Source organism: Nomascus leucogenys, chromosome X (assembly GCF_006542625.1).
Source record: "Nomascus leucogenys isolate Asia chromosome X, Asia_NLE_v1, whole genome shotgun sequence".
In the NCBI taxonomy this organism is placed as follows: domain Eukaryota; kingdom Metazoa; phylum Chordata; class Mammalia; order Primates; family Hylobatidae; genus Nomascus; species Nomascus leucogenys.
In genome coordinates, this window is record NC_044406.1 from 20,034,029 (window position 1) to 20,058,328 (window position 24,300).

At 36.9% G+C, this 24,300-nt stretch overlaps 1 protein-coding gene across 5 annotated transcripts in view; it reads left to right on the plus strand.

The window, feature by feature from the left end:
- CNKSR2 (connector enhancer of kinase suppressor of Ras 2) overlaps positions 1-24,300 on the plus strand; it is a 277,648-nt gene that overhangs the window by 164,681 nt on the left and 88,667 nt on the right. For 3 of the 5 annotated variants that reach the window (XM_030807378.1, XM_030807380.1, XM_030807377.1), the window contains 2 exons: positions 18,301-18,390; positions 20,073-20,287. In XM_030807378.1, the coding sequence (XP_030663238.1) occupies positions 18,301-18,390; positions 20,073-20,287 (305 nt within the window). The remainder of the gene's footprint in view (positions 1-18,300; positions 18,391-20,072; positions 20,288-24,300) is intronic. The other 2 variants (XM_030807379.1, XM_030807381.1) reach the window with 1 other exon arrangement.

Genomic DNA, 24,300 nt, shown 5'->3' on the forward strand with positions numbered 1-24,300 from the left:
AAAGAGCATGAATTATGAGGTCAAATAGACTTGAATTTGCTATCACAGCTTGGCTTTTAATAGCTAATTGACCTTGAACTTGAGACTTAACCTCCCTGTATTTTTGTTTCCCTATCTGTAAAATGGAATAGTAATACTGCTCATGGTGTTTTTTTATGAGGATTAAATTAGATAACATATGTCAAGTACTTAGAAGAGTTCTTTTTTTTTCTTTTCTTTTTTTTTATTTTTTATTTTTGAGACAGATTCTTGCCCTGTTGCCCAGGCTGGAGTGCAATGGCACAATCTCGGCTCACTGCAACCTCCGCCTCTCGGGTTCAAGCAATTCTCTGCCTCAGCCTCCCGAGTAGCTGGGATTATAGACGTGCATCACCACGCCTGGCTAATTAGCAGAGTTCTTGCCTCATAGAAAGTACTCAAGAAGTGATGCCTTAGATGGCATAATAAATGCTTGCTGCTCATAAATAAAAATGTCCCAAAGATTTTTCAAGTCTCCTGTGGAAGGACTTAGTAAAGGACAAAGTGTCTAGAAGTCTTTCCATATGTTTGGTCACTCTACCAAGCCAATAACTGGCCATTTAAATTATAGCAGTTAAATGAAATATGAGTAGAGCTTTTTGGTTTCTTTTGGTTTGATTTTGCAAACCAAAGCAGAAGGAAGATCTTTCAAATAGTTAATAACACTGCAAACTGCTCTTATCCAAATCCTCTTAAGCTCCAGTATAAAAATCATCAGCTCATATGCTGGATTAGAAGGGCCTAGTTATAATCTTTCAGCATCAGGAATCTGAAAACAGTTCAGCCCCCACATCTTTTTAAAGTTTTTGATTAGTTGCTTAAAAAATGGAAGAATAGTATATTATATAAAATAAATAAAATGGTTGGAGAGCCTTAAAGAAATTAAACCTAGGAAGAAAAGATTATTCTGAAAGAATTCAAGGTACTAGGTAACAGATAAAACAGTAAGATTAAGAAAAAGAACTTTTGGTGGCTGGCAAGATGGCCAAATAGGAACAGCTCCAGTCTGCAGCTCCCAGAAAGATCAATGCAGAAGGTGGGTAATTTCTGCATTTCCAACTGAGGTACCTGGCTCATCTCACTAGGACTGGTTAGACAGTGGGTGCAGCCTGTGGAGGGTAAGCAGAATCAGGGTGGGGCGTTGCCTCACCCTGGAAGTGCAAGGGGTCAGGGAGCTCCCTCCCCTAGCCAAGGGAAGCCATGAGGGACTATGCCATGAGGAACGGTGCATTCTGGCCCAGATACTACGCTTTTCCCATGGTCTTCGCAACCCACAGACTATGAGATTCCCTCAGATGCCTACACCACCAGGGCCCTGGGTTTCAAGCACAAACCTGGGCGACTGTTTAGGCAGACACCAAGCTAGCTGCAGGAGTTTTTTCATACCCCATTAACACCTGGAATGCCAGTGAGACAGAACCGTTCACTCCCCTAGGAAGGGGGCTGAAACCAGGGAGCCAAGTGATCTAGCTCAGTGGATCCCACCCCTACAGAGCCAAGCAAGTTAAGATCCACTGGCTTGAAATTCTCACTGCCAGCATGGCATTCTGAAGTGGACCTGGGATGCTCAACCTTGCTGGGGGAAGGGGCATCCACCATTACTGAGGCTTTAGTGGGCAGTTTTCCCCTCACAGTGTAAACAAAGCCTCTGGGAAGTTCGAACTGGGCGGAGCCCACCATAAACTCGGCAAAGCCGCAGTAGCCAGACTGCCTAGATTTTCCTCTAGATTCTTCCTCTCTGGGCAGGGCATCTCTGAAAGAAAGGCAGCAGCCCCAGTCAGGGGCTCATAGATAGAACTCCCATCTCCCTGGGACAGAGCACCTGGGGGAAGGGGTGGCTGTGGGTGCAGCTTCAGCAGACTTAAACATTCCTGCCTGCCAGCTCTGAAGAGAGCAGCAGATCTCCCAGCACAGCGTTCGAGCTCAGCTAAGGGACAGACTGCCTCCTTAAGTGGATCCCTGACCCCCATGCCTCCTTATTGGGAGACACCTCCCAGCAGGGGTTTGACAGACATCTCATACAGGAGAGCTCCAGCTGGCATCTGGCGGGTGCCCCTCTGGGATGAAGCTTCCAGAGGAAGGAACAGGCAGCAATCTTTGCTGTTCTGCAGCCTCTGCTGGTGATACCCAGGCAAACAGGGTCTGGAGTGGACCTCCAGCAAACTCCAGCAGACCTGCACCAGAGGGACCTGACTGTTAGAAGGAAAACTAACAAACAGAAAGGAATAGCATCAACATCAACAAAAAGGGCATCCACACAAAAACCTCATCCAAAGGTCACCAACATCAAAGATCAAAGTAGATAAATCTACGAAGATGAGGAAAAACCAGCACAAAAGGCTGAAAATTCCAAAAACCAGAATGCCTCTTTTCTTCCAGAGGATCACAACTCCTCGCCAGCAAGGGAACAAAACTGGATGGAGAATGAGTTTGACAAGTTGACATAAGTAAGCTTCAGAAGATGGATAATAACAAACTCCTGAGCTAAAGGAGCATGTTCTAACGCAATGCAAGGAAGCTAAGAACCTAGAAAAAAGGTTAGAGGAATCGCTAACTAGAATAACCAATTTAGAAAAGAACATAAATGACCTGATGCAGCTGAAAAGCACAACATGAGAACTTTGTGAAGCATACACAAGTATCAGTAGCCGAATCAATCAAGCAGAAGAAAGGATATCAGAGATTGAAGATCAACTTAATGAAATAAAGCATGAAGACAAGATTAGAGACAAGAGAATGAAAAAGAATGAACAAAGGCTCCAAGAAATATGAGACTATGTGAAAAGACCAAACCTACATTTGGTCTTGTTTGGTGTACCTGAAAGTGACTGGGAGAATGGAACCAAGTTGGAAAACACCCTTCAGGATATTATCCAGGAGAACTTCCCCAACCTACCAAGACAGGCCAAATTCAAATTCAGGAAATACGGAGAAAACCACAAAGATACTCCTCGAGAAAAGCAACGCCAGTACACATAATCATCAGATTTACCAAGTTTGAAATGAAGGAAAAAAAGGTTAAGGGCAGCCAGAGAGAAAGGTCAGGTTACCCACAAAGGGAAGCCAGTCAGACTAACAGCAGATCTATCTGCAGAAACCCTACAAGCCAGAAGAGAGTGGGGGCCAACATTCAACATTCTTAAAGAAAAGAATTTTCAACCCAGAATTTCATATTCAGCCAAACTAAGATTCATAAGCTAAGGAGAAATAAAATCCTTTACAGACAAGCAAATGCTGAGAGATTTTGTCACTACCAGGCCTGCCTTACAAGAGCTCCTGAAGGAAACACTAAATATGGAAAGGAAAAACTGGCACCAGCCACTGCAATAACATACCAAATTGTAAAGACCATCAACACTATGAAGAAACTGCACCAACTAATGGGCAAAATAACCAGCTAGCATCATAATGACAGAATCAAATTCTCACATAACAATATTAACCTTAAATGTAAACAGACTAAATGCTCCAATTAAAAGACACAGACTGGCAAATTGGATAAAGAGTCAAGACCCGTCGGTGTACTATACTCAGGAGACCCATCTCACGTGCAGAGACACACATGGGCTCAAAATAAAGGGATGGAGGAATATTTACCAAGCAAATGGAAAGCAAGAAAAAAAAAGCAGGAGTTGCAATCCTAGTCTCTGATAAAACAGACTTTAAACCAACAAAGATCAAAAAAGACAAGGGTATTGCACAATGGTAAAGGGATCAATGCAACAAGAAGAGCTAACTATCCTAAATATATATGCACCCAGTACAGGAGCACCCAGATTCATAAAGCAAATTCTTAAGAGATCTACAAAGAGACTTGGACTCCCACACAATAATAGTGGGAGCCTTTAACACCGCACTGTCAATATTAGACAGATCAATGAGACAGAAAATTAACAAGGGTATTCAGGACTTGAACTCAGCTCTGGACCAAGCAGACCTAATAGACATCTACAGAACTCTCCACCCCAAATCAACAGAATGTACTTTCTTCTCAGCACCACATCACACTTATTCTAAAATTGACCACATAATTGGAAGTAAAACACTCCTCAGCAAATGCAAGAGAATAGAAATTATAACAAACAGTCTCTCAGACCACAGTACAATCAAATTAGAACTCAGGATTAAGAAACTCACTCAAAACTGCACAACAACATGGAAACTGAACAACATGCTCCTGAATGACTACTGGGTAAATAATGAAATTAAGGCAGAAATAAATAAGTTCTTTGAAACCAATGAGAACAAACACACAATGTACCAGAATCTCTGGGACACATTTAAAGCAGTGTGTAGAGGGAATTTTATAGCACTAAATGCCAACAGGAGAAAGTGGGAAAGATCTAAAATCGACACCCTAACATGACAATTGAAAGAACTAGTGAAGCAAGAGCAAACACATTCAAAAGCTAGCAGAAGGCAAGAAATAACTGAGATCTGAGCAGATCTGAAGGAGAGACACGAAAAACCCTTCAAAGAATCAGTGAATCCAAGAGGTGGTTTTTTGAAAAGATTAACAAAATAAACCACTAGCCAGACTAATAAGGAAAAAAGAGAGAAGAATCAAATAGACACAATAAAAAATGATGAAGGAGAGATCACCACTGATCCCACAGAAATACAAACTACCATCAGAGAATACTATAAACACATCTGCACAATTAAACTAGAAAATCTAGAAGAAACGGATAAATTCCTGGAGACGTGACACCCTCCCAAGACTAAACAAGGAAGAAGCTGACTCCCTAAATAGACCAATAACAAGTTCTGAAATTGAGGCAGTAGTTAATAGCCTACCAACCAAAAAAAGCCCAGGACCAGACGGATTCATAGCCAAATTCTACCTGAGGTACAAAGAGGAGCTGGTACCATTCCTTCTGAAACTATCTCATACAATAGAAAAAGAGGGACTCTTCCCTAACTCATTTCATGAGGCCAGCATCATCCTGATACCAAAACCTGGCAGAGACACAACAAAAAAAGAAAATTTCAGGCCAGTATCCCTGGTGAACATCGATGTGAAAATCCTCAATAAAATACTGGCAAACCAAATCCAGCAGCACATCTAAAAGCTTATCCACCACGATCAAGTCAGCTTCATCCCTGGGATGCAAGGCTGGTTCAACATACACAAACCAATAAACGTAATCCATCACAGAAACAGAACCAATGACAAAAACCTCATGATTTTCTCAATAGATGCAGAAAAGGCCTTCAATAAAATTCAGCACCCCTTCATGCTAAAAACTCTCAATAAAATAGATATTGATGGAACGTATCTCAAAATAATAAGAGCTATTTATGACAAACCCACAGCCAATATCATACTGAATGGGCAAAAGCTGGAAGCATTCCTTTTGAAAACTGACATAAGACAAGGATGCCCTCTCTCACCACTCCTATTCAGCATAGTATTGGAAGTTCTGGCCAGGGCCATCAGGCAAGAGAAAGAAATAATGGGTATTCAAATAGGAAGAGAAGAAGTCAATTTGTCCCTGTTTGCAGATGACATGATTGTATATTTAGAAAACCCCATCGTCTCAGCCCAAAATCTCCTTAAGCTGAGAAGCAACTTCAGCAAAGTCTCAGGATACAAAATCAATGTGCAAAAATCACAAGCATTCCTATACACCCATAATAGAGAGCCAAATCATGAATGGGCTCCCATTCACAATTGCTACTAAGAGAATAAAATACCTAGGAATCCAACTTACAAGGGATGTGAAGGACCTCTTCAAGGAGAACTACCAACCACTGCTCAAGGAAATCAAAGAGGACACAAACAAATGGAAAAACATTCCATGCTCATGGATAGGAAGAATCAATATCATGAAAATGGCCATACTGCCCAAAGTAATTTATAGATTAAATGCTGTCCCCATCAAGCTACCATTGACTTTCTTCACAGAATTAGAAAAAAACTACTTTAGATTTCATATGGAACCAAAAAAGAGCCCATATACCCAGGACAATCCTAAGCAAAAAGAACAAAGCTGGAGGCATCACACTACCTGACTTCAAACTATACTACAAGGTTGCAGTAACCAAAACAGCATGTACTGGTATGAAAACAGATATATAGACCAGTGGAACAGAATAGAGTCCTCAGAAGTAATGCCACACATCTACACCATGTGATCTTTGACATGCCTGACAAAAACAAGCAATGGGGAAGGGATTTCCTATTTAATAAATGGTGCTGTGAAAACTGGCTAGCCATATGCAGAAAACTGAAACTGGACCCCTTCCTTACACCTTATAGAAAAATTAACTCAAGATGGATTAAACACTTAAACGTAAGACCTAAAACCATAAAAACCCTAGAAGAAAACCTAGGCAATACCATTCAGGACCTAGGCACGGGCAAAGACCTCATGACTAAAACAACAAAAGCAATGGCAACAAAAGCCAAAATAGACAAATGGGATCTAATTGAACTAAAGAGCTTCTGACAGGAAAAGAAACTATCATCAGAGTGAACAGGCAACCTACAGAATGGGAGAAAATTTTTGCAATCTATCCATCTGACAAAGGGCTAATATCCAGAATCTACAAGGGACTTAAACAAATTTACAAGAAAACAAACAACCCCATCAAAAAGTGGGCAAAGGATATGAACAGACATTTCTCAAAAGAAGACATTTATGTGGCTGACAAATATATTTAAAAAAAGCTCATCATCACTGGTCGTTAGAGAAATGCAAATCAAAACCACAGTGAGATACCATCTCACACCAGTTAGAATGACGATCATTAAAAAGTCAGGAAACAACAGATGCTGGAGAGGATGTGGAGAAATAGGAACACTTTTACACTGTTGGTGGGCGTGTAAATTAGTTCAACCATTGTGGAAGACAGTGTGGCAATTCCTCAAGGATCTAGAACCAGAAATAGCATTTGACCCAGCAATCCCATTACTGGGTATATACCCAAAGGATAATAAATCATTCTGTTATAAAGACATATGCACACATGTTTATTGCAGCACTATGCCCAATAGCAAAGACTTGGAACCAACCCAAATGCCCATCTATGATAGACTGGATAAAGAAAATGTGTCACACATAAAAAATGATGAGTTCATGTCCTTTGTAGGGACATGGATGAAACTGGAAAACATCATTCTCAGTAAACTATCGCAAGGAGAAAAAACCAAACACCGCATGTTCTCACTCATAGGTGAGAATTGAACAATGAGAACTCATGGACACAGGAAGGGGAACATCACATTCCAGGGACTGTTGTGGGGTGGGAGGAGGGGGGAGGGACAGCATTAGGAGATATACCTAATGCTAAATGACGAGTTAATGGGTGCAGGAAATCAACATGGCACATGGATACATATGTAACAAACCTGCACATTGTGCACATGTACCCTAAAACCTAAAGTATAATTAAAAAAAAAAAAAAGAAAAGAAAATGTGGCACATACGTACCATGGAATACTATGCAACCATAAAAAAGGATGAGTTTGCTGGGCACAGGGGCTCACGCCTGTAATCACAGCACTTTGGGAGGCAGAGGCGGGTGGATTTCTTGAGCTCAGGAGTTCGAGACCAGCCTGGGCAACATGGTGAAACCCTGTCTCTACTAAAAATACAAAAAATTAGCCAGGTGTGGCAGGATGTGCCTGTAATCCCAGTTACTTGGGAGACTGAGACAGGAGAATCGCTTCAACCTGGGAAGCAGAGATTGCAGTGAGCCGAGACCATTGCACTCCAGCCTGGGCAACAGAGTGAGACTCCGTCTAAAAAAAAAAAAAAAAAAAAAAAAGAATGAGTTTATGTCCTTTGCAGGGACATGGATAAAGCTGGAAACCATCATTCTCAGCAAACTAACACAGGAACAGAAAACCAAACACCGCAGGTTCTCACTCATAAGTGGGAGTTGAACAATGAAAATACATGGACACAGGGAGGGGAACATCACACACCGGGGCCTTTCGGGGGGTGGAGGACTAGGGGAAGGATAGCATTAGGAGAAATACCTAATGTAGATGACGGGTTGATGGGTGCAGCAAATCACCATGGCACGTGCATACCTATGTAACCTGCGCATTCTGCACATGTATCCCAGAACTTAAAGTATAATTTAAGAAAAAGAAAGAAAAATCACTTTTAATAAAGTTCGATGGTATTCATATGTAGATAAAATAGAAGGATTAGCAAGCCAAATCAACATAGCTGATGCAACTATGGGGGGGAACCTCTTCAGATGAATTAATCGAAAAGATATGAACTAGATGAAATAGTGTTCCCTTATAAACAGAATGGGAAAGCCAAGAAGAGAAACAGTCTCACTCAGTGATTCTCTGGGTTCAGTATTGTCCCCCAGGGGACATTTGGTAATTTCCAGGGACAATTTTGTTGTCACATTTGTGGTGGAAAGTTGCTACTGGCATCTAATGGGTAGAGACCAAAGATGCTACTAAACATCCTGCAGTGCTCAGGACAGCACCCAACGAGAGTGATCTGGCCTGAAATGTCTGAGAAACCCTGGCTAACTTAAGAATCAATTTACAAATAAATTGAATACAGAAGCAGATACTAGAAAATCAAAGTCAGAGACCTTGTATGGCACAGAGGTGATTGCCTTATATTTTTTTAATTGAAAGAACCTGGGAAGTTACTGCCCTTGAAAGATATACCAACATTTATTCACAGTTAATATATTCTCTGGACAGAAGTATTCATTTAAGGTTGTGAGCGCAGAAGTATTCATTTAAGGTTGTGAGCGTCAGGGATTACCTAGCCTGTTCTACAATAGATAATCTAATCATGACATCCCCTGGAGCAGGAGACAATATGTTTATCCCTAGTCGAAATCTGAATACATTTTCCCCCATGAGAAAAAAAAAACTATAATAAATGGTAGCTAGGTAAAGTTTAAATAGGGCTATTCATGTTAGCTTTCAGATCACAATATGACTTAAGTAATTCAGCAATTTCCTAAATACGTTCTTCAGATCACTAGTTCGGAAAGATAGCCTATAGAAGAAAGAGGTTATATGGTTAAATAAGATTGGGAAGTTTTACATATTTTAGGCCCCTCTTGGAGATTAATAAATTCACATTCACATACTACGTCTTTGAAAGTTTTGTTGAATTTGGGTTAATTTACTGTTTCCCAAATGTGTTTGTATATTAAATCCCTTTTTTGGTCACGTAATACTTAACCAGCTTCCCAATGGAACTAATGTTTTATGGAATGTATTTTGGAAAATATTGTAAAAGACTTTTGCAGCTCTTCTTAAAGACCCAACTACCAATGATACGATTTCTTTGTGTCTTAAGTTCCAAACAGCTGACTTACAGATAAGCATATAGAACAACCTCTGTTCTCAATATTTAAGCCTGTCTAGCAGTTGGATTATTGAATGTCATCTTCATTCTTCATTCTTTTCTTGTAGAAAAGCCATATGTAAACTACTTTCTAGAGTAAATCTTATTTATGATGAAAGTTCAAACTAAAGTAAGAAAAACTATCTAGAAAGATCATTACATGGTGTTCTATACTTCAAGCCCCTTGTGGAATTACTACTATCACTGCAAAACAATTTGCCAGAAGTCATGGAAGAAATAGATCCTTGGGGATAGAAAATGTCAGGTGTAATATTCAGTGTTCAAAAAGGGATAAGTAAAAATTACACACTGGAGACATTAGAGCAAATAATGTCTGGAGACATTAGAGCAAAAAATAATGACTGGAGACATTAGAGCAAATAATTAAAACAGTATACAGCCATTTAAAAATGTACATATGACAACTTAGCATTGTTTTATAAGCAACACATCATGTCATACCAATTTATTTGCCATCATTGTTAAAGTATTGGACCACAAACAAAAAGTTGCATCCACAGTTTATGCTCTAATCCTCCATTAGTTCTTCACATAGCCTTAGTATTTTGCAAGAGTTGCAAACTGGCTGTGAGGACACTTAAACAAACAAAAAAAACAGTAATGATACATGCCATTAAATTTTTGAAGAAAAATTAATTGGATTTTTGTGTAATATAATGGTCTTGAATGATACATCACTGAGGCAATTTGATGTAGTGAAAAGAGGTCTGGGATAGGAACTTAAAAGTCTGTATTCATGGACTGACTCCAACTGTTTATTACCCTGAAACTTCTTTACAGTTTTTTTTCACTGAATATCTGTGAAATCAGATTATCTGTGAAATCAGGGAGAGAATGAGGGTGAAGAGTATTAACCTGTGTGCTGTACTTTTACACTCCATTGTCTTCAAATTGTCTTATTTTTGTTCTGTGAACGTGTCCATTATGGCCCTACATTGTCAATAAAAGTGATGTTTGCATTACAAAAAAAAAACTTTGGTCTGTCTTAAGTTTTTCATCTCTACCTTTCTTGCTGGCTTCACTAACAAGTAATGGTCTCAGAAAAATAGGTGAAAGGAATTGTAAAGTTATTACAAGATGTCATTTATTTTCAAATAAGAATGTTCAACTAGTTACCTTATTATCTTTTTTTACTTTTCATGAGAAAGAGTGACTGTCTTCCATATGCTGATAGGATTTGCAAGACACACTGCTTTACTAAAATTTTTAAAACTAGACTGCTTTAATTTGCAGTTCTTTAACTTGAGAACTGCATGCTTTTAACCAATATTTACATGCCTGTGTCATCTTTCTTGTTCACATTTATATCAGTGCTGAGCACAGCAAAGAGACAAGTATTTTAGCCTAGCTCATTTTATACCAACCAGAGCCTTCAGAGGACCCAGAACTCTTTTGCCACTTAAACAGTATTTAAATCATCTAAATCCTTTCTCATTCCTCCCATACCCCTCTAATGTAGAGAAATTGTCTCTATGAACAGAGACAACATTTCAACTATTTCAACTATTTCAACACATTTCCAAACTCCAATGTGTATGTATAGCTTGTTCCCTCTTGTGGTGGAATACTTACAAAAGGTAATTTGGTTCAAAATATAATTAGCCTTGGAATTAAGTGTTAAAAGTGCCACATAATTTTTTGACGCAGTTCAGTATTTTCTCCTTTAGCAATTCTTTCATGTTATTCCCCATTTAAAGTATATATCATTTTTAGAAAGCAGTAGGAAAATACACAACCACAATGGAGCTTATTCTTGGAAATGATTTTTTTAACTTTTAAGTTTAGGGGTACAAGTGTGGGATTGTTACATAGGTAAACCTGTGTCATGGGGTTAGTTGTACAGATTATTTTATCACTCAGATGTTTAGACTAGTACCCGTTAGTTGTTTTTCTTGATCCTCTCCCTCCTCCCACCTTCCACCCTCCAAAAGGCCCCAGTGTATGTTGTTCCCCTCTGTGTATCCATGTGTTCTCATCGTTTAGCTCCCACTTATAAGTGAGAACATGCAATATTTGGTTTTCTGTTTCTGTGTTAGTTTGCTGAGGATAAAGGCTTCCAGCTCCATCCATGTCCCTGCAAACAACATGATCTTGTTCTTTTATATGATCACATAGTATTCCATGGTTTATATGTGCCACATTTTCTTTATCTAGTCTATCATTGATGGACATTTATGTTGGTTCCATGTCTTTGCTATTGTGAATAGTACTGCAATGAACACACACATGCATATGTCTTTATAATAGAATGACTTCTATTCCTGTGGGTATATACCCAGTAATAGGATTGCTGGGTCAAATAGTATTTCTGTCTTTAGGTCTTTGAGGAATTGCCACACTGTCTTCCACAATGGCTGAACCAATTTATACTCCACCAACAGTGTATAAGAGTTCCTTTTTTTCCCACAACCTCACCAACATCTGTTTTTCCTTTTTTTTTTTTTTTACTTTTTAGTAATAGCTATTCTGACAGGTGTGAGATGATGTCTCATTGTGGTTTTGATTTGCATTTCCCTAATGATTAGTGATGTTGAGCTTTTTTCCATATGATTGTTGGCAGTATGTATGTCTTCTTTTGAACAGTTTCTGTTCATGTCCTTTGCCCACTTTTTTTATGGGGTTGTTTATTTTGGAAATGAGATTTTAACTGGTTTTGTTCTGCATCAATGAAACTGAAAAGATTTTAAATTAATCAATACAAAGTTTATATTTGATTTGTATTATTTATAAGTCATTAAAGGTAATCCTTAAATAATCCTCACATTGAAATGTTTACAAACCAATTTCTTCAGCCTCTTTTATCCAAAAATGAAATTTTTAAAATATGGCTATAAAGATCAGATCGCTCATTCTTACTTATTTTACTGGATCCAGATATGTTACCATTATCCTTTAAAAATTACTGACTTTCCATTTAATTCAGTTTTACTTCCTCTTTAAATGTGTGATTCCCTACCTTAAATAACCCCAGGATGTTTTCCTAGAAATTCAGTCAGCCATCTGAAAGTAATTTTTCTGTCTGGTATGTGGGGTTTTTGATGGGTGTATGTGGCAAGCATATAGCTTAACTGTACTTACTATACTCATTTTCATCAAAATATTGGCTAAAATATTCAGAACAGATGTGTATATGTGTATACTTTTTCTGAGACTCTAGAGAAAGCTTTTTTGTGAACATTAAAGGGCATGTCAGACTTACGGAGAAATGTCTTTGAAAATTTTTTTAAACCTTTGACAACTGTAAGAGAAGATTGCTTCTCAGGTGCTGTTTATTACCCTGAAACTTAATGACTTTAGCATGCTTTTAGAGAGTTTTTAAAAGCGATACAAATGAAAAAAGGCAGCAATTCAGTGGTGTTTCAACAGACAACATGGGAATGTATGTAGATAAGAAATCAAGAGACAGAACTAATTCTGACTTGATTGCCAAACAGTTCTGTAAAGCTCAATTTGTCAGAAAAATGAAGAGTATTGGTGAGGGCAACATACTTGCCTTGGAAGGAAGAGGGAGGAAAAGAAGGAAATGGAAAATTAGAAGGAAGGAAAGGGAAAGAAACTATGAAAATAGAAACTAATGATATAGCTTGGATCCTTTTTGGTCTAGTGTCTGAGGAAAGTCCCCTATTTACTTTCTTAACAAGCAATGAGTTAAATATTGAGCGGTTACTGTGTTTAAGGTACTGCGCTAAGTGTGGGAGATACCACAGTAAACAGTAGAAAAGTCTGTCTTCTCCCATGAAGTTTACAGTCTAGAAGGGTGACATAATTCAAGTAACTAAATTAATAAATACTTATGTGACTATAATTGTCATGCTACAAAGAAGAACTTTGAGAGGAAATGAGACAAACACAGAGAATCCTGACCTAAAATGAGAGGCCAAGGATTGTATCCCTGAGGAAATGACATTTTTGCTTAGCTCTGAAGGATGCATGTGAATTTATGATAAGAAGAGACGAAAATCAGAAGACAGAGTCCTAGGGTGCCGGGTAAGGAAAGTGTTTCAAGGAAGGAGTAGTACTCGGTGCTAATGCTACAGATACATCAGAAAAGTCAAGGACTCTAAGAATTGTCTAATGGATTTAGCAACATGGAGGCCCTAAAAACCTTGACAATAGCAGTTTTGGTGGAATAGTGGGGACACGAGCTTAATCGGAGAAGATTCAAGAGAGGAGGAGAAGAATTGGGGGCTACAAATATAAAGAAGCTTTCTACAAGGTTTTCTGTAAAGAGGAACAAAAAATAAGGTGGTAGCTGGGTAGAGGTTTGTGGGGTGAGGAGAGTTATTTTTTTAAAAACTATTGGAGAAATTACAGCATGTTTATATGCTAATGGGAATGACTGAGTAGAAAGAGAAAAGTTGATGATGCAGGAGAAAGAAGGGAGGATTGCTCAAGGCATGCCCTTGAGTAGGTCAGAGGGAATAGGATCCAATGAGCAACCCAGTAATTTGAGATCTCCCTAATGTCACAATACAGCATAATAAGTATTGTATATATGCTAAAGGCACTAGGAAAAAGCTTAGGGAGCCCAGTAGAGTGAGCAGTTAACTCTGCCAAAGGGAATTGTAGCATTTGTGATATCACCTAAAATGCTTTATTATCTGAGGTAAAAAAAATAGTTTATTTTCAAGCAATTTTGTACACTAGCATTAAAGCATAGCAATTTTGTATTAAAATACAGTAATTAGGATATGTCATTATACAGAACTTCATCATTGTCTATATTCTTAAAATTGTATTTTGTGTTCCATTTGCTTAATTGCAGCTGAATATAGTCCATAATTCTTAAAAACCTACTTTCCATCAGTATCATAATAAAATTCAGACAAAGTCCAAAAAAATTTATCTTTTTTCTGTGTGCCTCTATAAAAATATTTATCTTTTACCTTTACCACATTTATTAGAATACAGGAAGAAATACAGCAAAAAATTCCTGTCTCTATGGAGATATAATTAAAAAACTCTAGATGTGCAACAGATATTAAAAGCCAAATAAAATAATGGTTATATTATGAGGCACTAGCACAGTGGTATCACAAGGCTTATGATAGGGTGCCAAATGAACTCTGCAATTAATACATGCTTTATACTTAAAGGAATAAAAAATTAAGAAGTGGTCAGCAAAAATATTTAAATGGGCTCTAATCCTCGTTTTCTAGATTATATTCTTTGCTGTTACTATTCTTATCATGAATTAGTAATCTTGACTTTACAACTTCAAAAACCAATATAAGTATTACTATGTAAAGACATGTCTTAAACTTTTCCAGATTACTTTTCAGAGATTTATGTTTTATTTATGTACATTTACACAGGAATGGGTCGGATGTATTTAATTTTATTAAACCAATCCACTTGTATTAAAGCCTTAAAAAGTCATATGAGTATAAAAATACTTTGCATGTATTAATAATAGTATATATTTGATTTAAGTCTATAATGCTTATAGTACTCTTGCCTTTGGTGTTTTGTTTCACTTGGTTTTTTACCAACAGCACTAAAACATTGAATCATAAAGTTATCTTTCCATTTGAACTTTGCTGTCCTGTGAAATTAAAATGTTGCTGTATATATGCAGTAGCAAACATATTTTCAAGCTGTAGTCGATGATCTGTATATTTGGAATTAGAAATAATTTAAGCCATGGTCTACTTTTCAATCTGCCATGGACTGCTATTTATACAAGAATGTTACCTTATGTTATTGGTTTAACTGCTTTATTAAGTCGACTTCAGTATTTCAGCACAATTAAAAATCAATACTTATAAGCAACCTTATTTGTTCTACCTAAATCGATAATATACTTTACTTTTTAAAATACTTATTTTTATTTGCATTGCTGAATCTATAGTTTTATAACTAATAAAAGCAAAACCTTGATGTTCTCCAAAAGTAAATTTCAGTAAAGCTTTTTCTTTCGTTTTTTTTTCTAATTTAGTATATTTTCCTTCAATTGTGTATTAGTAATATACAGTATAATTCTGTTAAAAAAAAGTCACCCCCGGAAAAGTCAGTGTTAAAAATCTTCTGCATAGTTGTTTCTATGGCTAATTATACAACCAGACATATCAAGAGCTTAATTACATGCTTCAATGACTAGCTCCATTAGAATTTCAGAGATGACACAAAATATAATGAATACAATTATGTATTTCATATTCTGTGTGTGAAGTATGTTTCTTCTTGTTGTTTTTGTGCACATATGTTTGACTCCAAACAACCAATTTTCAAAAAATGTCTAACTAGCTTTTTAATATATATAACATATAGAGCAAGTGAAACAACTGCTTATTTATTGGATTTTCACTTTTCAAAAGATTTTTTGATGACATGTAAAAACAGTGCTAGAGCTGTTAATTGCTTGTTTCAGTGCCCATGCTGAAGTAGAGTTTATTTCTAAAACCAGATCCTAAAGAAATAAATTGTAGATATTTTGAAAATACAGCCTTCATAACATTGAAAATCTGGAGGACTGATTATGCAAAGTGGTGGGAATAGACATAACAAAAGGAGACCTTCCCTCAAACCCTTACCCTACTTTCGATGGGCAGAATATTGACCTGGATCTATAGATGGCTGTTGTGAGACATCGGTTCTTCATAGCTTAAAAGAATTTAAACAAGAGACACACAGCAAAGGAGATATAGTATAGAGCAATTTATTGCAATGGACAAAGAATATTATGAAAGTTAGGTGCAGAATAGACAGTACACCATGAGAGAGGATTCAGGGCGAGCTGCTCCTAAGGATGAGACCAAGACTGGCACTAGGGAGACTCCCTTTATGAGAGTCTTACATAATTATTCATAAAGGAGTGGGAAGAGGTGTTGCTAGTAAGCATATTCTTGGTTGTCCTCTGGGTGCACATGCACAGTGGCTGCACATGCTTGTTCATACATTGCATGTCTCATTAGCGTCTTAAATGTCTATCCAGGGGTGTGTTGTTTGCTATTATAATGAGCAAAGTGTCAGTCTGAGGACAGGTGTAATCAAAATGCATGTGCTCCCTGCAGGGGAAATTCCCTACGGTAGATAGCTGTGTTTGAATGAGCTGGACTACAGTGTGAGTGCTGGGGCTTACTGTGTTAACTGTATGGTCGCCATGTGAGGGCATGTTTACTTCCTTGACTACCTATCCTGCCTCAGATCATCTCACTCAAATTCCCTCTGTGTAAAAGAGCAGAGATATACTGTTGGAGAATTTGGAATATTAGGTGATCATTTACAAAGTTGTTTGCATACCTTGAAAGGAAGCCATTAAATAAATACTACATTTTTGGCTCATTAATAATTTTATCATGTCTAGTTAATCTTCAGATTTTAAAAGAGCTTAGCAAAACAGACTGAACTGTATCAGTGTTCACAATAAAAAGCCGTAAGATTGATACATTTTCCTTAAGAACAGAATTAGAATTCTCCTAACAGAATTTTTTAAAGCACATTGAGTGATTTTAATAATCATAAAATTTAGCTGGGCAAGGAGAGAAGTTGCAGGGACAGAAAGTGACTGACAGATACTGACAAGTGGTATGACAGGTATTAATAGATTAAAGGAGGAAGAATTGTTGGACTTGAAGTACTGCAGGTAGTGTGCTAGAAATACAAAAGGTGGTAGTTGGTAAGCTGGATATTTGAAGGGATTACAGCCTTTGCTGGTGAGACTAAGCATATGACCACAGGAATGAGTGTGAGAGAGAACCTCAAGAAACTGAAAGGCCAGGCTCTCAGAGGGTGAATATTGAAGTCATCAAGAATTATGACAGAAGTAAGTGTGAGTGCCTGGGTTTGAATCCTGATACTATGTACTTACCAGGTATATGTCCTTGGGCAAGTTATATAACCTAAGTTTCCTCATCAGTTAAAATGAGGATAATGATAGTATATTTCTCTGAATTATCAGGAGTAAACAATTTAATACTTATGAAACTCTTAGTATGTGGTATATGGCAAATGACATATAAATGTTTGTACTATTATCATAATCATAATAACCATTATTATTTGTATGATCCAGTCCTGTGTGAGTCTCCGCTTTTCATTCACTAGAAATTTATTAAGCAACTATTTCATGCCAGGCATTTTGCTAGGTATCCTGTTAAAACTTTTGAATTATTTTATTTGGCTGTTCTAGGCTTCAGGAATTTCAAGTGGAACAGAAATAATATACTGCAGCCTCACCAAAATAAAAGTTATTCTTGAAGTCTTTGCCATGAGTTCTCCTTGCTGAATTAAAATGCTTTTTAGTAAGGATACAGACCCAGGGGGAAATGGAACAAACCAAAGCAGTGATTACTTGGATCTATATGCTGGACAGGCTCACTGTAGCAAAAGAGATGCTTAGAAGCAGACTCAGCTGTAGGACATGAAACAGAATCTAACCATATTTTTGAGGCATGGTGGTGTCCAAAATGTATGGTGATAGGAGATGGGATGCAGCAAAGATAAAAAGTTATCCTTGTGGTGTTCTAACGTGAAACAGTGAATTAATGTCTGGTAGTCAGGTTAAACAGAGAGCTACCATCTTGATAGCTCTCTTGGCAGCTCTCTTGGCTATCAAGATATAGACACTTGGACATTAGGAAATAAGATAGAGATCCAGTTACTGAGTAAAATCACTTATATGATTATCTTCTTTGTAAAAAAAAAAAAACTATACCCTTAAAGTCTGGGGTTCCTAAGAGAGCTAACCTAGGCTATTCATTATTATTTATAAAAAGTACCTTAAGTTTGCTTTATCACCTGGCCAATAGGCAATTTCACCTTCTGGCTCAAAACACATTTTCTCCATCTACACAAATGCCAACCATAATGTTGCATAAGAGTGAGTGTGTTTGGTAGACTTTAGCTAAAAATCAGTGTAAGTTTGAGCAGACATGGGGAAGAAAAACAATGTGATGTGAACTTTGTTCTCTGTGTTTAGGCAAGCTACGACCTATATCTATGCCAGTGGAATATAATTGGGTGGGGGACTATGAAGATCCAAATAAGATGAAGAGAGATAGTAGAAGAGGTAAGTGTTCTAGAATTTCAGTGTAGGCTGGGTTGTTTGAACAATAAGCGAATTTAAATGTTCTGTAAATAGATTGTTATGGCTTCAGTGGAAAACTTATTCTATCATTGACTTTATTGTACAACAAAACCAAGTAAGACCAACATTTGACTATCTTGACCCATTATTAAACAGATATTGTCTCTGAATGCCTTCTGAGGGGTTCCAGGTACTTAAGTACGGTGTTAAAAGTAAATATCTGATTGTTATGTGAAAGGTAATATTTGGAACACAAGGTCAGAAGTGTGAAACTGCATAAAATAATTAAGTTCAGTGAATACGAAGAGTTTATCATCAGTCCTCATCGGTCTGCAATGCAACCTCACCAATTTTGTGTGGAATCAACCTCAAAATGAGCGTTGAAGCACATGGGTTAAAAGCTAATGGAAACTGGGTCAGTGACTTCTAACAAAAACCATGTAGAAATAGAAAAAAAAAAAAAACTTTGCTTTTTTTTCCTGTTCTGTTTGCTGCTCAGAGTTATCTTCTTACATGGGGGTGGGCTACTCTTGAAGGATCTACCAAAAGTAAGTTTTTATGTTAACTTATCCTGCTATAGAGATGCGCAATAGAGAGCAACTGAAAGTTTCCCTACTGAATAGGATTTGATCAAGTGTGGGTATGGTGGGCCCAGTGGGTCATGCTGCTACTTTGACTTTCTGAAGTAGAGAGCCGTAAGGTCATAGGTGGAAAATAAAACAAATCAAAACAAAAAACTATTCATAGAATGTAAGTTCACTAAGCTTCCTTCATGATATGTTTGACCCATTTTCTTGTTATTTCTAGCCAGTATACAGAATTTATTTTATTACTGCACAGATCCGCAGACCATATGGACAAGCAGGCATGAATATCTGATTCGTTAGTCTTCTTAATACTTGTTTTATGGAGTGAGCATTTCTGAAAATGTTGATAAATACAGGAACATTGACAGTTTCCTTTATATCTGTGTATTCATTCCATTTTCCAATCTTCAATTTCTAATCTCATTTATTCTGTAGAATAAATCAAGAAAAGTATAAAAGAGAAATGCTTATCACATGCTATCTCAGAGTCACTGTTTTGGGACTTCATATTTTAGTGACTTTTGTTGATGGGGAGGGGAACCATGTGAAGTACTAAGAGCTGACTACCAATTTAAGCATAGAATTCCTGAACTAAATTTCCTGACTATTGGTTCTTAATGTGGGCCTTAACTTCTCCAAGCACACTACCTTGCATGCCATGGGCCGGTGTTTGTTATTGGGCTTTGGCAAAATCCCTATGAGGGGGATTGTTACAAATTTTATAAGCTACACACCTAGAATTTCTGATTCAAGTTTCAGAGGTGATTCTAATGTAGTTGGTCCAAAGCTAAAACTTGGAGAAATAATCTATCGACTGTCTATTTTTTATTGTCGTATCATACCAAATAATTAAGATATACCATATTTCACTACATATTTTATAAGTTAAATCAAGTTAAAGTTCTGAAATGAAATATATTAGGTTGGGGCAAAAGTAATTGCGGTTCTTGTGATTAAAAGTAATGGGAAAAACTGCAATTACTTTTGCGCCAACCTAATAATAGCACAATTGAGAAAGAATGGTAAATTTGGGGTATTTGTATATTTACATTGGTGTATTTATCTCTTTTTATATAGAAAACTCTCTACTTCGGTATATGAGCAATGAAAAGATTGCTCAAGAAGAATACATGTTTCAGAGAAACAGCAAAAAGGACACAGGGAAGAAGTCAAAAAAGAAGGGTGATAAAAGTAATAGCCCAACTCACTATTCATTGCTACCTAGTTTACAAATGGATGCACTGAGACAAGACATCATGGGCACTCCTGTGCCAGAGACCACACTATACCATGTAAGTAAAATTTCAAAGACTCTTCAATACAGCTTTTATTGGAAGACTGGCAAGTGACTCTTTCGGGTAAAGTCTAGGTTATTTTTATCCTTTTACTAGATTTTCACAGAAGAGCCTAACTTTAAAGTTTATGCCCTTAAAAAATGATGGGTAATTGATTTTTTTCTTAAGTTTATGTGTTCAATGAGTTCATAGTTGTAGCAAGTTGGATTTTAATGGGATAACTTAATAGGCACAAAATTGATGGAGAACAATAATAAATAGCTGATTAATCATCAGTGTGATACTATGCAATGCACAGATAGCTATAAAGTTCAACATTAAAGATATAATTTTAATATAGTCATGATTCCATTTAAAAATGAGCATCTATTATTTGCTAGACATGGAGGGTAGGGCTAGAGGTAAAATGGGAAGACGTGACATACCATTATATGGGGAGAAAGACATGCTGAGAGTCCCAGTATAACTTAACTGTTGTGATGGGTGGGTGCAGAAAGTATAAGACGAACATAGGAGAAATAGAGCCTTAGTCTTTAGGGGAAGTGAGAAAAGGCTTCAGAGTGGGGAGCATTTGAATGAAGAATAAAATATGAGAAGCAGTATTTTAGTGCGAAGGCATATGCAGGTACGCCACAAATGTGTGAGAATGTGGCATGTTCCAAGGATTTCGTGTGGCTTATAATTGCTGGTTTATTAACAACTGGAGGAAATGGCATGAGGAAGGGGCAGTAGATGGGCCTGGAGACATAGGTAAAGGTTAGATCAGGAACTGTATGATAAAGTACTTAGGTTCTTTCCTGCAGTAATAAAGAGCTATTGAATAATTTTGAACTGGGAACTTGCATGATCAAATCGGCCTGTCAGATCTCTCTAGTGCAGAGCATCATTTGAGAGATCAGAAGCAGGGCTATTAAGTCCAGGCCATATGGATGATGAGAAACTAGGATAATGGCCATGTGGAAGCTGAGAATCATGTTAGCAGGAACATTTAATCCACAAAATGTTGCATTTTAAACCATTTTGGTTAAAAGTTTGTTGTGTCACTGGAACTATAGCTTCTTATTAGGAGCCCTTGAAAAACATGGACTGCAAGTTTTTAAGTAATTTGAATGACTGTGCTTAATGCTTAAAATATCAAAAAAATTTTAATCTGCCCCTGCTGTAGAAGATATACCATCTAGGCATTCAAAATGTGAAAGATTTAATAACTTACAATTGAGTTGTTTCTCTGAGCAAATCTCTTAAATCATCTACTTATTCTATATCTCTTTCATAAAACTAGAGTGTAGAAAAATGTTTTTTATTTGGACTATAGTGTTATTAGCACTCCTAGGTGCCTCATTCTTTACCCTCCCTTCTCCCCAGTTACATACTCTCAAAAGTCTCTTTCTAAGACACTAGTGCCTGTATCAGAATCTGCTCCATTAAATGACTGATGGCTTGAATTATTATTTTTTCCATAGACATTCAGAGTCAGCCTGAAATCAGTACTCTTAGTTGTTTGAAAGGGAACCACTTTTGTTATTACCACTATTCAGAAGAACTATATGAGCACTGAGCTTCCTCTAGAATCTGGTATTCCAGTCATAAGTAATACCCTGAACAAAAGTTTGAAGATGAGGCACAGATGGCCTGTTCGAGAGGGTAGTTGGTAGTGAGAGATGAACCTAGAGAAGGAAGAAGAGACCATCACTTTGACTCATAGTGTACAAATTATTAAAAGTTTGGATTTATCCTGAGAGTAGTGAGCCATTGAAGGCACATTTAAATACTCAGCCTGTTCCATTCTGTCATGCATATCCTGACAGATGTTATACTGTGTGGGGAAGGTAAGTAGTTAAGTCTTGTGAATTATGAGGTATTAAATTAGGGAAGACAGTAAAAGGTGAGCCCAATTGGTAATCAGGAATATTGCAAATATTTTTGAGGAGTATAAACTGTTACCACCTTTCTGAAGGACATTATTTGGTTATGTATATCAAGGATCTGGTCTACTAACTTCACTTCTAGAAATTTATTCTAGAAAGAAATCAGAGTCCACTTTTGCCTCCTGTTTTTATTATATGTCTTGAATCTGTAACATGGTATTTCCCAGATAGTTGACATCTATCTCAACTAATTTTTGACAGAGGACCAGCATAGAGTAAGGAATATTGTTAACTTTGGGAGATCTTCCCCTATAATGCTGATACACCAATTCCAGAGTAGAAGTCTGGGTACTTCCTAACTCCGTTGTCAGGTTTAGAAGAAGCAAAATAATCGCTAACCCCCAAGTGCATGTTGGATATCTATAACCAATGTTCTAAAAGAGAGAACTCTAATTGGTGGGATTTTTACTAGGCTCTTGAGTTCCCTTGAGGATCTCACCTTGCACTTATTTAGTACTTTCACAGTTAGCAAGGAAGTTTCCACATTTGATATGTCTTTTGAACTTCACAGCAACCCTATTTGCAAATAACAAAACTCAAACTCAGAAATGATTTACAAAAGCTGTTTTGCAAAAAAAAAAAAAAAAAAAAAAAAAGTAAGTGCTGTTGTCAGGCCTAGAACCCAAATCACCTACTCCAGGGGTCTTTCCACACTCTATCCTATTGCTTTGTGCATGGTACACATTCCATATACAGAGGAATTTGTGCTTTAATGAATAAATTAGTGCATTTTGAAAGGCTTGACTTGAAAAAACATGTGCCCTTGTATGATGATGTTAGTAATGTTTTCAGTGCCTGGATTGATTTCTATCCAAAATTATCTTTTGCCTCATGTTACTATTTATTAAGTTAGGGGAAACATGCTGAGCTGCCACTGTTATAAAACACAAATAGTTATTTAGCTTGATCTATTGCTGGGACAACAGAATATTATAGTTAACAATGCTTGGACTTTGGAGACAAAACAACATACTCTTAAATAATAGCTTTTTATATTTCACAGGAATTTCTGTTTTATTTTTACCTGTTTATACATGCTTATTTAAAAATGAAAGGCTTTTTTCTTATGTTAAATTTTCCTGAAAACACAATGTCAGTATCAATCTGTAATCTAATTGCTTTCATGATGAACCACTAATCTTCATTTTTGCCAATTACTCCTTTGGATAACATGGCCATGTTTAATGGAATAGGACTTAAGTGGAAGAGGACTATGAAGATTGAGTATTGCATTTCATAGGCTTCTATCTTTGCTGTAATACTAGCTCTATGTAATCTAAAGATTTTAAGTTAAAAGTTAGAGAAAATTTAGTATGAATTTAAATCCCCTTAAACAGCAAAGTAAAGGGGTGTGTGCATGCATGCATGCAGTGTTCCTTATAAGCACACCTAGAGTATAATCTTCACTATTCTGTTGTGGAAAACAGCCCAATAAAAATACACAAAGCAAGACAAATATTGTTTGGCTTCAGGGTTCAACTCATTATCCTATAATGAAGATTTAGAAGTGTATGGGATTATAAAATATATTTTTATTAATTCCATATATCTGATATTCTAGTTTATATATATTTTTCTTAAACTTATTTAAAAGGAAATTATTCACTGTGCTGTAGCTACCCTAGTCGTTCACCAGCTCTTTGCCACCACTTTCCTTTTCAACATGCTATTCCCGCTACGAGAATGCTTTTATCTCTTTTTTCTCCCAAGAATTCCTGCCTATCTAAACCTGAAATCACAAGGACATCTTCCCTGACCACTACCCTCTGAACTAAATCAGTTCTCCTATTTTCTCTTATCATCCAGTAGTTTTTCTTCAAAACCTTTGTTGGGATTTTTAATTATATATTTATGTGAACATCTGCTTAGTGTCTTTCTCTCCTGTACATGGTAGGACAGGTATGCCCATGTTTATGATGATAAGCAGGGACAATTTCTCCATTTTGTTCAGTACTGTATTTCAGCACCTAGTACAAATGTAGTACCTTATAAGCTCTCAATAAAAATGTTATGAGTAAATGAATTAATGAGTGAGTGAGTAAATTTGACAGGAACTTCAGTGGCTTTCTCAGTGTCTTCAAC